The 16,618-nt window shown below is 37.8% G+C and overlaps 1 protein-coding gene across 1 annotated transcript in view; it reads left to right on the forward strand.

Annotated features, from left to right (window-relative positions):
• Positions 1 to 16,618, forward strand: part of COX16 (cytochrome c oxidase assembly factor COX16) — a 49,208-nt gene that overhangs the window by 564 nt on the left and 32,026 nt on the right. The window contains exon 2 of the mRNA XM_080617921.1: positions 12,204 to 12,281. Within this exon, the coding sequence (XP_080474047.1) occupies positions 12,204 to 12,281 (78 nt within the window). The remainder of the gene's footprint in view (positions 1 to 12,203; positions 12,282 to 16,618) is intronic.

Raw genomic sequence — 16,618 nt, forward strand, 5'->3', positions numbered from 1 at the left:
CCTGTTCCAGTACCTCAACATCCTCTCTGGTGATAAGGTCTTGGTGTTTTTAATTTAAAGCACTGCTTGCGTGTTTTGTCTAACTTTCTTCAGCTTTTTGGTGGATTTCAAGCCACAGCAGGAGTGATCATCTGGTAATTTGTACATACAGATAAAGGATTTTGAGTTAAACGAGTTGGTAGGTTAGAGTTACAGTCGAAGTGATAGGTGAGGCATAACTACTTAGAATAGTTGAGGCTAGAAAAGGTCATTAAAGTCAAAGGAATAAACCAAGATGATAAGAGAGGCAACATAATGGATTGCACTTGCTTATCTTAGGTACCTGTGCACATTAGAGGAAAAAATTAACAACTTGGGTGCACTTATGTATAAAAACTCAGGGAGATGGACAAAAACTGCAGCCAGGACAGTGTTGTTTCTGTTTGTGCAATTCATGTCTGGTTTTCCATATATACAGTTGGTTTAGAGAAAGTAAGCAAAGTATCCACTAAAAAGAAGAAGTGGATAAAGAGTAGGTTAAAGGATAATTCTAACTTTTAATAATAATATTAGAGAAATTACTGACTTTCTCCTCAAATATGAAGCAGCATGCCTTAGAAAAAATGGAGTGGCCCAAAGGGCAGTGACAACTTGTTGGAGTTAAAAAAGTTTAAGCCTTTTTTTTTTTTGTCAAGTCATACTATAGAGGTTCTAGAATAAGGACTTTAAAAGGATTAAAAAAACACTATAAAATGTAGTTATTAGGTGCCTTTGAAATTGAAAGGTATCTTGGGTGAGATGGGTCTTGCAGAATAATAGAATCATAGTTTGGGTTGGCAGGGACCTTCAGATGTTATCTAGTCCAGCCCCCCTGCAGTGAGCAGGGACATCTTCAGCTGTGAGCTGTAATACTGTGGAAAGACAGAGATGTTATTGTAAGACACAGAAACTTGTCAAAAGTAATGTAAAACACGAAACAGGACTCTTACAGTCTACTTGAAGTCCTCAGCTGGAGTAATTTCCCAGCATTGTGGCGCCATTACGAGATGGCAAAGACAAGCTGTAAAGTCAGGATTAGAGCAACATAAAAGATACAGCAGACATTCCACCTTTAAGGAATGCTTGAAGAAATTGACTTAGTTTATTTTAGAAAAGACTGAGAAGTTCTGTGCATCATATACTGAGAGTGGTGATTGCTTTCCATAGCTTGGGAAAGAAGTACCAAAGCAAATGAGCTTCAGAGAAGATGTAAGGAAAATACTACTCTTCATTAAGAAAGTGCACTCATGGTACATGCTTAGGATTTTTAAGAAGAGGTTGAACAGCCGGCTGGCAGCAGAGGCATAGATTTTCTCAGTTCTCCTTCAGTGCTGGAGCTAGGACTTCAGCTTTGCAGGCCAAGGTAGACATGTGGTTGTCTTTTTAGCCCTCCTAGTGTTTTTGTACAATCTGACATAGGTTATAGCAGAAATCTTTGGGGCTGATTTCTTTGACTTTTTACCGCCTAATTCCATTCCATTTCTGTTACCGCAGAGCTGTTTTCTCCAGAGACAATATTATATAGAGAAATAGTCTATTATATTTCTTTCCAAGGTTTCATGTCTCCCTGCCTTAAAATGATTCTCTCCTCTGAATGCTTCAGAATGTTTCTGTGTTGCTGCCCAAAGGCTTCCCAAGGAGTAAGAAAAAGGAAAATTCATGTAATTCTTGTCAGCTTCCCAGGTGTCTATTGAACTCTGAAAGCATCTCTGAAGCTGAACAGAATTGTGCTAAAAGATCAGTTACAGCAAAAAAGACAGTGAAGCTATACACAGAATCAGAAGGAGCATGCCTTTTTAACCCTTTAAATTCTACTGAATTTGTTGATCATACTGAAACCAAATGTTTCTGTTAGATTCTTGCATCCTGTGCATCATTTCTTTCACTAGAAACTTACAGGACTTTACTGTTTAGTACTGCTGGACTTTTCATCAGTACCATATTTGCTTTTTCAAAGGAAAAAAAAAAAAAACGGCTTTCATGTCTTCCCTTCTTACACTGCATGTTTAGATGAAAAAATCCCTGTGCTACTTTTTCTAAAGGCTCCAAGGTTAGAGAGATAGTTAAAGAAATCATAATTCAGAGACAGGTGAGTTTCTCATTATACACACACATGCACAAATATACATTTAAAATACTTCTTTTTAGTATAAATTATTTTGATCCTTTTTTCTTTGTTCTTGTGGCTGTTAGAATATTTCAGTGCAAAAGGAATATTCTTGGTCGATCTTTAAACCTTAAACTGACAACAGCTTTCACAGTAAGATGTGTAAATCACAGTTTTCAGTCATACTTTCTGAGAAGATAGGTGTGTTTCTTTGTGAGCATCAACAAGACTGTAGGAGATAGGAATGAAGCCTGCAGCAAACCTTAATTTGTGAATGTTTCCTTTAATTCTGTAAATCTTACAGATATCTCTACATGGCATAAAACAGTAAGCATGCAGGGGAGAGTGATGTAGCCTGGCATGGAATATCTTAACAGCTTGATTGCTACAGGGTGAGTAGTGCTTAAGCATTGGTAAGGACAGTAACATCTGTGTAGATGCTGGGATGAACTCCAGTGACCTTACAGATGTATCTGTAAAAATTGCTGTTATGCTGGAAAGCTGTGCTACCTCCATGGTAACTTAAACCATCTTTGTCAACTATACTGACATCACCATTTCATATCATGACAATGGGAACTCTTTGCTTATACTGTAGCTTAACTTACAACTCTTCAGTGTTGGTTCTGTTACAGAAGAAGAGCTTCAGTCACTGTTCCTTTATATTCCTCAGCGGACCTTGAGCACCCTGATTTATTGCAAGGTGTCCCTGCCCATGGAAGGGGGGCTGGAACTGGATGATCTTTAAGGTCCCTTCCAACCTTAACCATTGTATGATTCTGTGACCAGAATTGGTGAGTCTGTTAATATCCTGTTGCTGCTGTGATGCTTCTGTAAGATCCTGAGAGAGCAAGGCTCTTTGGTATTACAGCTAGCGGATCCAGTGTCATACATTTCTTATGAGACACTGAACATCTAAGGTTACTTCTGTAGTGCTGTTAGAATGTTTAAAGGTTGCAGGAAGTTATATTTTTAGACAAGATGAATGTATATTTTCAGACAGGTATGGTGATTCTAGATCATTGAGGAAACATGTTTGGATTTTGAAATTGCAAAGCAATAATATTCTAACACACGTATTAAAAAAACATTATATCATATGCTCGCAACACTTTCCAAAACTTGCATTTGTGCTTTTGTCTCTATACAACTCTAGATAAGGAACTTTCATACTCTGTAAGTTCTGTAATTTGCAAAATGAATGCATAGATGCAGTTCCAGTTCTGCTGTCACTGTGTTCCAAGGGAAAAATGAAATTCTGAGGATCTGAAGCATCATCTTAGCAAACAGAAAATGTAGTCTGAGGCTAATTTGCTGATTTTTATTGTACTCCTAAAAAAAGTATATTGCACGATATATATAGTGCTGCAAGTTTCAAATTTGCAGTATGCTGCAATGTTTTCCATATTTATATAGCTGTAGATTTTTACTTTATTTGGATTTTTTTGCTTGTTTCCTGCCTCCCCCCCACTCTGTCCTGTACTGACTGTACTTTTACAAGTATTTTGCTTCTTTTCCTGGATCTTGTCTTTGGTGTTCTATGTGCTGTACTAGTGTTGCCAAAGGAGAAGACGGAGGAAGCTTGAACGGTGCTTTTTTTTTTCTTTTTTTTTGTGAAGAAGCGTATTTCTAAAATCTGCTTCCGTCAGTGTTTATGTACACAGACTGTACTACAATGCCATCTACATTGCTGCCTTGCAAGTGCAAGTTTACTTTGACAAACACTTTGTCAAGAGATGCCAAGAATGCACATGATGTACAGGACAAGAAAAAAGGTTAGATTAGAGAGTCCCTAACGATGCTGAAGCGATGTGGTCAGTTCTTCCAGGCACCATTAGAAAAGGTCAGTGGCATCTCAGGCCCTTGTTAACAAACCAGTTGTCTCTCACCCCTTTTTGATAAACAAAACAAAACAAAATGCCTTTCCCAGACATCAGGACATGAAATTACATGTCTCTGGATTAGTTTTGTTCACTGGTGAAATCAGGGTCATCTGGACTGTTGCTCAGAAATTTTCTGCAAATATTGTGAAATGGTATTTTCTGGTGCTGTGAGTTACTGAAAGCAAAAGTTTTACAGCGTTAATGGGCAGTGAAGTGATATTTTCATCCTTTAAATGTATTTAAATAGCTACGTTGCCGCACATTTCTCTAAATACAACATTCCTAATTAATTTCATAAAAAACTGCTGAATTCTGAGTCCTTGGCTATGCTGAATACAAGGCACATTTTTTCCCATGGATTCTGGAGGATCTGCTCATAAAACCTGAACACTGAGAAATATGGAAAATTCTTCTCAGGAATAATGACATTTCTGAGATCTATTGTTGCTATTGGTGTCTGTGCATAGAAACTGTTATTACATTGTCTTCTGATACTGTTTATTGTTCTGATATTTTTTCTGATATTGTTTATTATGTGAATATTGCAATCAGCATTTTTCACTTTTAGGTATGTCAGTGTTATTATTAACATTATTCACATTATTGCCTTGAACAATTCATAATATTGAATTGCAGCACTTTTATTAATATATATTACTTCATGTAGCTTTGCAATAAAATTTGACATATGCAGAAAAGTTGATTTAAATGTTAATATGCTTTTGAGAGATGACTAGAAGTTAACATTTACCCATGAGAACAGAATTCTGACTTCTAATATTTGTAGATAAATTGTGATTGACTGTAAAAGTCACAAGTATTACATTTGTAGCGTAGAAAAGCAATAAATACAAAACTGGGTTTAGAATTTCAAATTGGTTGCTCCCAATCAGCAAATCACAGAGTGTTGCTTTTATGCTTGAGTGACTTGTATTATAAATATTGGGTCTCTAAGCTTGTGATGAGATATCTCTTTGACTTCTGCTGTGCTTCTGCTTTGCATCTCCTGTTCATCTGTGTGTGTTTGAGTCCACAGCAGAGTGTGGATCTGTTCCAGACAAAACCACCCCCTGGAACTGTTTGTGCAGGAGTGGAAGCCAGTGTGTTCAAGCTGAATGGGCCTCTCTGGATCCCAGTTTGTTCAGTCTGAATTAGCTGATTTCCATCTTTCAGTTGACTGTCAGGCCTTAAAATGTTGGAGTTCATATTTTGAATCAATGCCTTAAACATTCAATTCTTAATCTTTGAGTACTATTTTTCAGATAAATGTTAGACAGACAGACACTCTTTAGGTCTTGCAGATATCCCCTCTGTTTCATTTTAAAACATAAAGAATGTATTTGCATTGTTTATTGCTGTTAGAATGTACTAACTGGCACTCAGGGGAACTGAGGTTCTGTGTTGAACAGGAACATAAGTACAGAATGGCCAGTTTTCACTTAGTGCGTTTAGCCACCTTCTTCATAGGGTGGTGAAGGTAATGGTGTAAGATTAATATTTTCTCTTAAGTACATTTCATCTTCGTCCCTGTCTACCACTGTCAACAGGGAAGTATTACTTGACTAGTAGTGGGGTTTTTTAATGCAAGTTTCAGCCTAACACAAGAACACCAGGATGTCATGAGATGTAAACAGTTTCCCATTGTAGTGTACTTTGGCTTGATTTGAGCCAATTAGTAATCACAATGATAGTTTTATAAGGAGTCAAGATTTTGGCTTTCAGAAGCATATGAAAAAAGAGAAGGTGGTGTTCAGAAACTGCAGCTTGCCCACCACGACAGACTTGGTTTCCAAATAGCTGCAGCTGCGGAGTGAAATTTCCTTGTCATCTGACCAGCCCAAGCAACATGTATAGCGCAAAATGACAATGCTGTGGCTGAAAATGCCCTTTTTCACTCATGCTTGTGCTGAGGAACATATGGGTTTCTGTCTCTTCTGCACTGTTCTTATATTGGTTTCTATTAAATGATCTTTTTTGTGCTTCCCAACCTGTTACAAAATGGACATCTTAGTAAACAGAGGTTTAGGTTTTTTCCTGAGACATTGAATAGTAGCATTGAAAGGATATGAACAGTTTTTGTTGTACTCTGGCCCATAGCCATTTGTATTTGCAATTTCAGAAATAATTGCTTTGAACATTCTCTGTACTGAGCCAATTAACCTGATATTGATAAACTTGGGTCCAGTTTAATATTCTGCTGAGTTCTGCATGCTGTGAAAACTACACTCTTCTGCTCTATCAGTCAGCTACAACTGGCTCCAGTTTATACTAGCTGCTGGCCTAGGTTGCCAGCTTCATATCCATGTGGTCATCCACTAGCATGTATCATCCATTTTTAAATATAATGCAGTTCAGTCTTTCTACAGTTTGTCAATTCTTGTATGCGTGGTCAGTGCATTCTCTTACTTTGTTGAGCTTTTGAACGAAATAACTACTAAGGGATTCGTAGTTTTGGTTTCTGTTTTCCCCTAAAGGAGTCCTTTGATCAGAACTAAAAATGATTTCATTTGTTGCAGACAAGAAGAAAAGGTAGACCCCTTCTGTTCCTGTCGATGGTGGGGAGATGATTTAGGAAGTTTTTGAGAAGACTTTGCACTGTTTTTCTCTCTTCTCAGCAGTTTCAGCATTAGAGACAACATTAGAGACAAGTACTGGAATGACTGTGGGGAATAAACTCTTGAGAGAGCTGGCAGAGGGGGGCGCTTCAGGTTAAGATGAATTGCCTGGGTCTTTTCTGGAACTGGCAGTGTACCCTGCTACTTTATTTAGGGGACATAATAGAGACTTCAGTCTTCTGGGCTGTCAGATTGCCATCTTTCACCAGTCTTGCACTGTACATGTATCAGTTCCTTAAAAAGGAACCACCAAAACCTTTTTTACTGTGACCACTGCAAACTAAAATAAAATATTTTACATGACTGTTCTAGTTTTGAAGCTCCTAATGAATAGCTGGAGGGTTTTGCAGCAGCAGTCTTGAAGAAGAGGTCAGAAAATTATCATGTTCCTTCTCCAGTCATATATATCATGAAATTTTCCACCACTGCATAATCTGTGTTGCCAGCACTAAATACTGTGATTTGGTTAATTTAGGGATTTATGACAAATGTAATTTTGTAATCTGGCTTTCACAACCGGTACTATAGTAGGAATGGCTTTCGCTAACAACAGGGACGCCTGTAATATGGCAAATTGCTAGTGCTGCTAGAGAATTAGTTTCTTGTTACTTTGTTAACCCAAGGAACTGAAAGTGGCAGCTTCAGATTATGCAGGAAACTAAAAAGTAGGGATCTGCTCTAAGTCCCTAGTATTGTTGTTACGAGTCCGCAGTGACCATCTCATTGTGGTTGGTGACAAATTTAAGTATTTCCCATCCTAAGATGTGGTTGAAGGGATCAGTCTGATGCCATCCATAATTTGTTGCATAACACACTTCCCAATGGAGAAGTGAACAAATAGAATTTTAAAAAAAATGTTATTAAAGAGAATTTGATGTCATTTTTTTACATAAAACATTTATTGAGGTTTCTGAGTGTATGTGACAGATGGTGCTCCAATGTCACATCCTATTTTTCATTTTGTTTTGGAACATGCAAGTCTTTTATGCATGCATAATTGCATTACAACATTGTAGAGTTTTTTTGTGTACTCACTGAAACATGAAGAAATAATCCAATGTGGGATCTTTAATGGGGGTTGTGCTAACAGTGCTGTTAAGCTGTTTGCTTTGGTGTTAAGTGCTGGTTAACTAGTATATTTTATGTTTTTTGCTTTCCTATGGTAAACTTCAGGTGTAAAGAAAAAAGTGAGAAATTTAATCAGTTTGCTGAATGTATTCAAGTAACTAAACAGGTGATGTTCACTACATAGTAACATTTTTTGCTCCACATCCTGAAGCATATAAAATGAATAGTTCCCTCGCAATTCAATAATGCAGGTATTTTTTAACTCCCAGTTTGAGTGCTCTTCAGATACCAATACCATAACATTTCATGATTCTAAAATCAGAATGAAGGAAAATATATTTTAAATTTTCATTATATATGGCATGGCTTTTTGCTTTTCAGTTAACTGGAGAGTGAACTTGAGCCTGGCTTAATTAGAATGGTGCCAACCTAACTGTGTTATTTATGTGGTGTCCTGAATGGGTTCTACTGTTTCCTTTGTGTCTGGACTAGTGGATGGAACGTACTGGGCTTCGCTGTTTCCCTTGGCTTGCATTGAGCAAATTTGTTCATTGTAGTGCTTTTTTAACTGAAAAGTGTTTTGCAAGGAATCACAGAATTGTTTAGGTTGGAAAGGACTGTTAAGATCATTGAGTCCAACTGTTAACCAAGCGCTGCCAGGTCCACCACTAAACCATGTCCCAGAGTGCCACATCTACACATCTTTTAAACACCTCCAGGGGTGGTGACTCCACCACTTCCCTGGACAGCCTGTTCCAGTGCTTGACAATCCTTTTGGTGAAGCATCTTTCCTAATATCCAATATAAACCTACCGTAGTGCAACCTGAGGCCATTTCCTCTTATCCTAATGCTTGTTACTTGGTAGAAGAGACCAACACACAGCCTCCTTTCAGGTAGTTGTAAAGGTCTTCCTTGAGTCTACTGTTTTTCTAGGCTAAGCAACCCCACTTCCCTCAGCCACTTCTCATAAGACTTGTGCTCTAGGCCCTTCATATATGTATTCATTAATATAGAGATTATGTTACAAATTGGAAAACTAGAAATGTCTGTGAGACATACAGAATATGCAAAACCAAACAAGCTGATAATGTTGCTGGACCTTTTGAGTCTTATCCCACTTCTAATTATTTTGACTGGTGACTCCTTATGCTTCACTGTTGTTTGCATATGTACATTCTTCCCTTTAAATGCAGTCAACTTAAATGAAGGTAGTGAGGACATCTTCTAATGCAAAAAAAAAGAGAAAGGGGAGACTTAAACCAAGACTGGTATTTCCACTCAATGCATTGTCAGTCACTGAGTCCTTTACTACCTTTAATGCTATCATAGTTGCATAAATTCATTTATACTTTCTTTTATTGGCTTGTGAACAGTTTTCAAAAATTTGATTGAATAGCTGTTCATTGCTGTTCTGGCTTGTATAGATCAAAGCAATTCCTGCTCAGGGCTGTAAGATAACTATATTGACATGTTCTTGGTTGATTAAATCATTCTGATATGAATCATTGATAAAATCATTCTGGTCTGGTTTTACAATGAAATTTTAGACATCGTGTTTGATTCTTTAGAAAATTGGTCAGGTAAACTTGCAAACGTATTACTTATATTTTTATGTATATTTTGTGCTTTTGAAAATTAGTAAATCTTAATCCTAACCTTCCAGCATTACACTGTGTAATATTTCAGTGGCATTTGTAATTTCTAACTACACCTGTAATGCTTGATAAGCGAAATATGCCAATTTGTCAGGCTAGTTACGTTGTTTATGCTGCATGGAGAGCAAAAGTACATCAGAAGCCAGGTGGGTTTTTCCCCCAGTAGTATAAAGGTGATGTGAGTAAAATTAGTCACAGGATAAAACCTCTCTATAGGAACTGAGGTGTGCGTGTGCAACTTCTTTATTTTATGTATAGTTGCTAATGTAAAACGCACTGTATAACCAGATGGTTGCTGTCAAGCAAGTGATAGGGTATGATGAGACAAAATAAGTAGCACATGACTTATTTCACTTAACAACCTTCTACTTAATTTGCCTTAGTTACAGTGTACATTACATAGTTTTAAATGATCAAAGGTAAAGAATGTAAGAATTCTTTTTTAGCTTGGAGAATGGCTTTGTAAGCCACAATGTACCTTTTCATTATTTTAAGTAATAGTTGGGTTATGAGGAGCAGGCCAGTTAAAGGTCTGCCACTTGTTCATATTGCATCTCATATACTCCTTGCAAGTTTGTTGTTAGGCAAACTAATTTTCAGTTGTTGTCATAAGTAATTGCTACTTTCTACCTTGTTTAACAGCTGTGTGCTAAACCATTTCTAGTGTAGTTGCTTTTGCCCTGCCATAGCCACTCTAACAACATATAATATACACAAAGGCAATGAACTGTGGTTTGTAACAGCCATAAACTTGTCTGTAGCACTTCTGATTTCTGTTCTTTAGGGCTCAAAGTTAACTCATGGCTGTTAATTAGCATAATACTTGTTAGGAGTTAGAGAAAAGCAGCTAATGAAAATTTATGCTGAGGTGTCAACCATATTAAAACTCAATTACAGCCTGATCCTTGAGACTTTTGGCATTATGCATTATCATATGTTCAGCTGACAAATCTTCTGCTTTGGCTGGATAAATCCTGACTAATGTTGTTTTGTTTTTTAACTACTTTGAATACTTTATTTTCTCTTTCCTGTTGCTCTTTCTTACCAAAATACTGATGCATGAGGAAGACTGTGCCCCTTTATACACCTTTTTTTCCATCATGTATTTTGATGATTCAGTATTTGCAAAAGTGTCAATTCCTTGAACAGTTATGATACAAGGACAGTGCTGTCCAGTTTTTGGTAGGTCAAATTTCTAGTCACTGGAAGTTAACTTGCTAGCACATGATGATTTTCTGATTGGCTTTCTGAAGTCAGCGTTCTGTGGCCTAGCAGCTGGATGTTCGTATCACAGAATGTTGATGTGTTTGTTTCTAATTAACAGCTAGCTTCTTAGGCTTATTGAAAGGGCCATGCCAAAAAGAGACTGGGCCCTGTAGCTCCTGCCTATTGGTGAAGAGTTCCCTGTCCTGTGAATAGAGTACATTAGTTCCTGGTTACTAGTCTGTAACTTACTAAGTGAGTGTGGGCACTGCATTCACATGTTGGTGAGTAGTTTCACCTGCTTGATAGGAAATAACGTAGCCCTGCAAGTCCTGCAACTTTTAGAAAGAATAAACATAGAAGGCTTTTTTCCCTTTTTTTTACTTTCTTCCCCTTCCCTCATTAATTTGAATGAATATAGCTTTTTGTCTCAGTGACCTGAAGACTGGATAGCATACTTCTTGGAAAAACATACATTTTTGACTACCTGTGCAGCATAATTATAACAATTCTTGGACACAGGCCATAGCTGCAAACCTAATATGTAGCAAGAAATCTACCAGCATTGTGTAGAAAGCAGTATCCAGTGCAGCAACAGCCTGTACTGAAGGACTGTAGCACTAGTGTATGATGATAAAATGTGATGGTGTTGGGCTTTGTTTTGGGGTTTTGTGGTCTTTTTTTTGTTTTTGCACTCAGATCCTTAGAGCTTTCTCATGCTTCCACCTTCCTTAGATTTACATCTTTAGAAGTGAAGATTTTTGGCCTCCTGTATGTCTGCCTTAACAGAGAACAGCAGACAGTCTGTCAGGTCAGAGCAAGAGCAAGAAGTATGATTCTTCCACAGAGTAGCTAGATTTCTACACTAATTTTCAAGTCCTTAATGGTGTTTGTTAACAATACTTGATCTTCTGTTGGTCTGTCATTTTTAATTGTAAGATATAGACAGTTTTATGATCTCCCTCTGTCATAATAAAGAATAATTGAACAACTTATGTGGATATGAAGTTTACCTCCCACTCATTTCTTCCTTTATTATTTGTATTCATAAGCTTTACAGGTGTGGAGGGAGTTGCAAGACAACTAAGGAGGCAATGATAAAAGTGTAGGTGTGCTGGATATGATTTCTTAGCCTATGTGATGATGTATCACTGAACCACAGCTCAAATCAGCTGGTCTGTTCAGATGTTTAGTTAGATCTCTTACTGACAGACATCAGAGTAAGTCAATGTGGCATTGTTACTTCCCCATAGAGTTGGAAAATGATAAGAATAAATCCAGTAGTGGTGAGGTAAAGGTTCCGTTGCTGCAGTTATGCCAGGAAGCCATGTGGGGAGAGAAAAGAAGGGGTTCGAGGAGAGGAAGTCCCTAGAAAATACGAGTCCTGAAGCAGCTGTCTTGGTATATAAGAGCAATTTGTGAAATCTGTACCTAGAGAGTGGAAAAAGGCTCTGACTTTATATCTACTCCCTGTTCTATACATGCCTTTCCGTTGATTCCTTCTTTAGCTCCTGGTGTTTCTGTTGGAAGAATAGTAGGATCCTTTGGTAAATGAATTGGGTCAGGATGCTCCCTGAGTGCTCTTTGTAAGTATGCAAAATGTTCTTTTTCATAATAGTCCTAACACATTGTTTTCATTTTGTTGTTTTTCAGCTCTATCTTATTGGAGGATCTTTTGGACTCCGTGAATTTGCTCAAATAAGATACGATGTCCACAAACTACATGGCAAGGTAGTTGAAATGGTTTTCTTTACTTTCCATTTCATTTTGTATATGTACTGTCTTCTGAAGGATTGCTAGGACGAGCAAACTGTAGGTATTGGGGATTGCCTTTCATCACTGGGCCCTGGGCTGCAGCTGAGGCTCTTGGACAGTGAGTAGTGTAGGTGGCAATAAAGGGGCTGACACAATGATGAATCCTTCTACTGTCTGTGAAACAGATCAGCATAAGTAATAGAAAAACTTTCTTCCTTAGGCTGACTGAAAATGTTTCTGTGTTGGAGTAGAATAAGCTTTTCTCATATAACACACTTGGACTAGCATAAGTCCTTATGAGAACAGGGACAAGTGTGCCTTTTCGGGAGTTGGACAGGTATTTGCAAATTGCAATAGGCAATAAAGTAAATAGGAATTTTTTCTTACAGTTGCTCCTTTGGAATAATAACAATGTTTAATTAAATAACACTTTTCATAAAGGAAGCTCACAAGACTTTCACGGAATTTAAATGGATTAAGCTTTATAGCCCTACTGTCAGAAAAGGCAGGATTATTTCCATTTTACTGCTGAAAAAGTTGAGGTTGCAGAAAGTTAAGCAACACATCCAAAAGTAGTCTAGGATTTGTAATACCTAGTGTCTGTCTTTTCTGATCATGTTGTAAGGATTTGCAAACTATAATATCCCCCCTTTTGTAAGCATGGATGCTGGAGAGGAACTCCTCATCAGGGGCTGTAGAGATAAGTCAAGAGGTAATGGGTTCAAACTTAAATAGGGGAAGTTCAGGTTAGATATAAGGAGGAAGTTCTTTACTGTGAGGGTGGTGAGGCACTGGAACAGGTCACCTAAAGAAGTGGTGAATGCTACATCCCTGGCAGTGTTCAAGGCCAGGTTGAACAGAGCCTTGAGCAACATGGTCTAGTGTGAGGCATCCCTGCCCAGGGGTTTTGGAACTTGGTGATCTTAAGGTGCTTTCCAACCCGAACTGTTTTATGATTCTATATTATAGTTACTCCTAAACTTGTTTTCTTGATAATTAAACTGCTAGATAGACAGACAATCCTTTTGTGGTATATCTCTACTATATTTAAAATGTTAAACCAGGATCCCTTCCCTTCAAAAGTATTTGTCCTTTTTCTTTTTCAGTCTAACCATTCTCATTGTGCTGAGAGGAAAATCACTTAAGTAGGCAAGTTCTCACTTGACAGTGATGTTCTGAAGGAAGTGTTATAGTAGAACTAGTTTCAGTGTTCCAGTGGCTAAGGGGTTAACTGCCACTTTGTATTCTTGTGGCTTAATGAACAAAAGCTGTATTAGTGATAATGCCTTTGTTATGTCAGGCTGGCTTTTGAAGCGTTTTGCTTGATAAAGGAATTAAAATTTCAGAGAAAATGGTGGTTTGGACTTTTGAGGGAATATGGTTTAGTGGTGATGCGTTGGGCTAGGATGAGGGTTAGTGATGTGAGAGAGATGGAGCCTACAGCTGTGACTGGAGTGGGGGTGGGAAGGGACTACAAAAGGAATTTTGTCCTTTTGTTCATTTGGGCCATTGCTTGGCATCTTGGGCTAAGGCTCAGATGATGTATATGAGAAAGAGCCTAGAGCTACAGTTGAAGAGGGGATGTTAGCATCTCAGATATTTTACCCATTTAGTATAGCATCTTTGGATTTCAGGGCTTCATATATGCCCATCTCTTGCAAAAGCAACAAAACTAGACCATTTTGGGTACACCTTAATTTGCTCAGATACCTATATCAGTCATGTTCCCTAAGCATACCGAATGTTCTGTATTTAAAATGAGCTTACCCTGAGACTCTTACTGATGTAAGTGCCTGTTTAGGCTAGTCAGAATTCTGAAACTAATCAAGGATTTCTCCATTACCTATTGTTGCCAAAATGTCCATTAATAGAGAAATCATTAGGTTAGGCAATGGTTTCTTTTCTGGGAAGAATTTATGCAAATGAAAATCGGTTATAGAAAACCAGGTTTGCTTATATGGGAAAATCATGTAGAATTAATGGAGAAGAAATTAGTAGGTTTGTATAGGCGTTGTTCCAAATGCCTTTACTATTAAATGGAAAACTAGGCTCTTTGTCTGTCTTCTTGTTGAGTATGTAACTGAATAGACATGCTTATTTATGGAGGTTTTTTACAGAAAATGTGACTTCTATTAAATATACAGAAAATATTTTAAGTACATAATAAAAAATTATTTACTATGTGCCTATTATTGACACTCAAAGCATGGTAGGTACTTGCTGATTCAGATCTAATTTTGGATACAAGAATCTTGGACATGTGGAATGGTCTGTACTACTGACTGATACTTACTGCAGGGTGTTGAAGAGAAGCAGCATATTAACTACCTGGGGAAATCTAGACTTTCACCTCATCAGCAAATCAATTAGACTAATAAAATAAAGTTTGTAAGCTCCAAAACTGCTTTGTTGAAGAAGTATCATTGCAAAGTAGGTTCTCAGAATACGGGGAGGGGATAGGACTGAGCAAGTTCCTCGAGGGTAACATGCAGCAGAAGCACTTTTAGGAAGGCTAGAATCTCTAGGTCATTTTGTCAGGAAACCAAATACCAGTTTGAAGTCTGCAGGCAGTTCCTGCTGTGGATTACGTATGACTGTTATACTGACCTCTTCAGTGTTTACAAACTGTGTAGGTCCTATTCACTTTTCCTTTGTCTCGTGCAAATTGAGTGCACCCCAAAAGTAGAATGCTAAAAGATGAGAATAATAATGCTTTCTGTCTTAGTGAAGCAGGAAGTAGAGGCAGTAAAGAGTCAAAAAGACAGAAGTTCAATCTTTTCTCCTGCACGAGTTTCATCCTTGAATCTGCTCTTGTGCATTAAAATATATATGACCATTGTGCGGTACTCTAGGAATTAAAATCCAAGTGAAAATGAAAATACCTGACGTGTTCTTTCAGAATGCCATCCATCCTTTATGAGCAATAAAACTGTAAACCCAAAAACAATATAAAAGGAGCTATGGTGGTCATGTGAAGCATATTCATAAGTAGGTGTGCTGGGAATGTAAAGCTTTCTTTGTGCAGGCAGAGTATATTGCCTTTAAAATGTCTGTAAAGGGAATGGCAGTGTTTTGAGTTCCTTAGCTAATCCTTTTGACCAATTGATTGGCATGTGTTTATCCATGAGATATTGCTTATAGACACCTGCAAGGTGTTAATGTTGTCATTGTCAATTCTCATGCATTGCATTTACTTGGTGTCTTGAAGTCCTAACTCATGAAATGATATAACTGTGAGGATCTCGGCTTTCATTTTATAATCCTAGAACTTGGAGTTGGGAAGAAGAGCACATATGGTGTGTAGAGGATTATCCCAGAAGGTTTGCTGGCCTTTGAAAAAGAAAAGAATGAGGAGTGGAAGAGAAAGAAAGCTAATATAGTCACTTATGACATTCTGACACTTCACTGGTTTATACCTGCTCTCATAATTGGGGTTGATAGTGATTTAAATGTGTTGACTGTTGGTTGGTTATACTCAGTGTTACAGTTTTAGAATATTGTTGTCCTTTAACATCGTGTCTTGCAGCTCATGAATGGTGTTAGGGGACCCACAGCAGCATGCAGTTTAAATAATTTTCACTGATCTCATTGGAAATTTTATTTCCATCTTGTTCAGGTTCTTGCCTCCATTCCCTCTGCCACAGGTCCTCTCTGCCTGTGAGCAAGTCACTGAGTTCTAGTGAGTCTTGCTTTCTCAGTCTGTAAGAGGGAGATAATTGCTACTGCTTTACTTTACATGGGGAAAGAAAAGTTAATTAATTCAAATAGAAGGAATTATTTAAATTTTTATGAGTACTTAAAAAACTATTTTCTCAGGTGAGATCCATTAATTCAAGTGTTTTGGGTCAGGGTGAAGTAGTGTAGGAGGAAACAGGAATAGAAGACTGAATGGTTTCCATGAGGCCTTTATGTCAGGGGAGAACATGACTTGCATTTGCTTTAGGAATGTCCGGGGTATCAGTCCAGTAGTTTCTCATTATAATAACTGGATAGTTGAGAAGTGGTATCCACCTATTAGAATGCTTTTGTGTTGCAGTCAAAACATTACTCTGGTTCACAGACAGCCTGCAGTTTGTTTCAAACATTTGAGTTGAGGTGGTGACAACCGCAGCGGCGCAGTGCTTGAATGAGGTTGCAGCGTTCACCCAAACAAGGGGAATACATTTGTGAGTGACTGGACAAGACCATGCTGTGTTGCTGGCTGGCATATTCTTATTGCTGCATTATGTAAACTCGCTCAGGGGTGTCTACAGGAATTGTACACATAGGCATGCCCTGAAGTATTAAAACTAAAATTGTTGGTTATTGCTTCT

Source organism: Psittacula echo, assembly GCF_963264785.1.
Source record: "Psittacula echo genome assembly, chromosome: 5".
Classification (NCBI taxonomy): Eukaryota; Metazoa; Chordata; class Aves; order Psittaciformes; family Psittacidae; genus Psittacula; species Psittacula echo.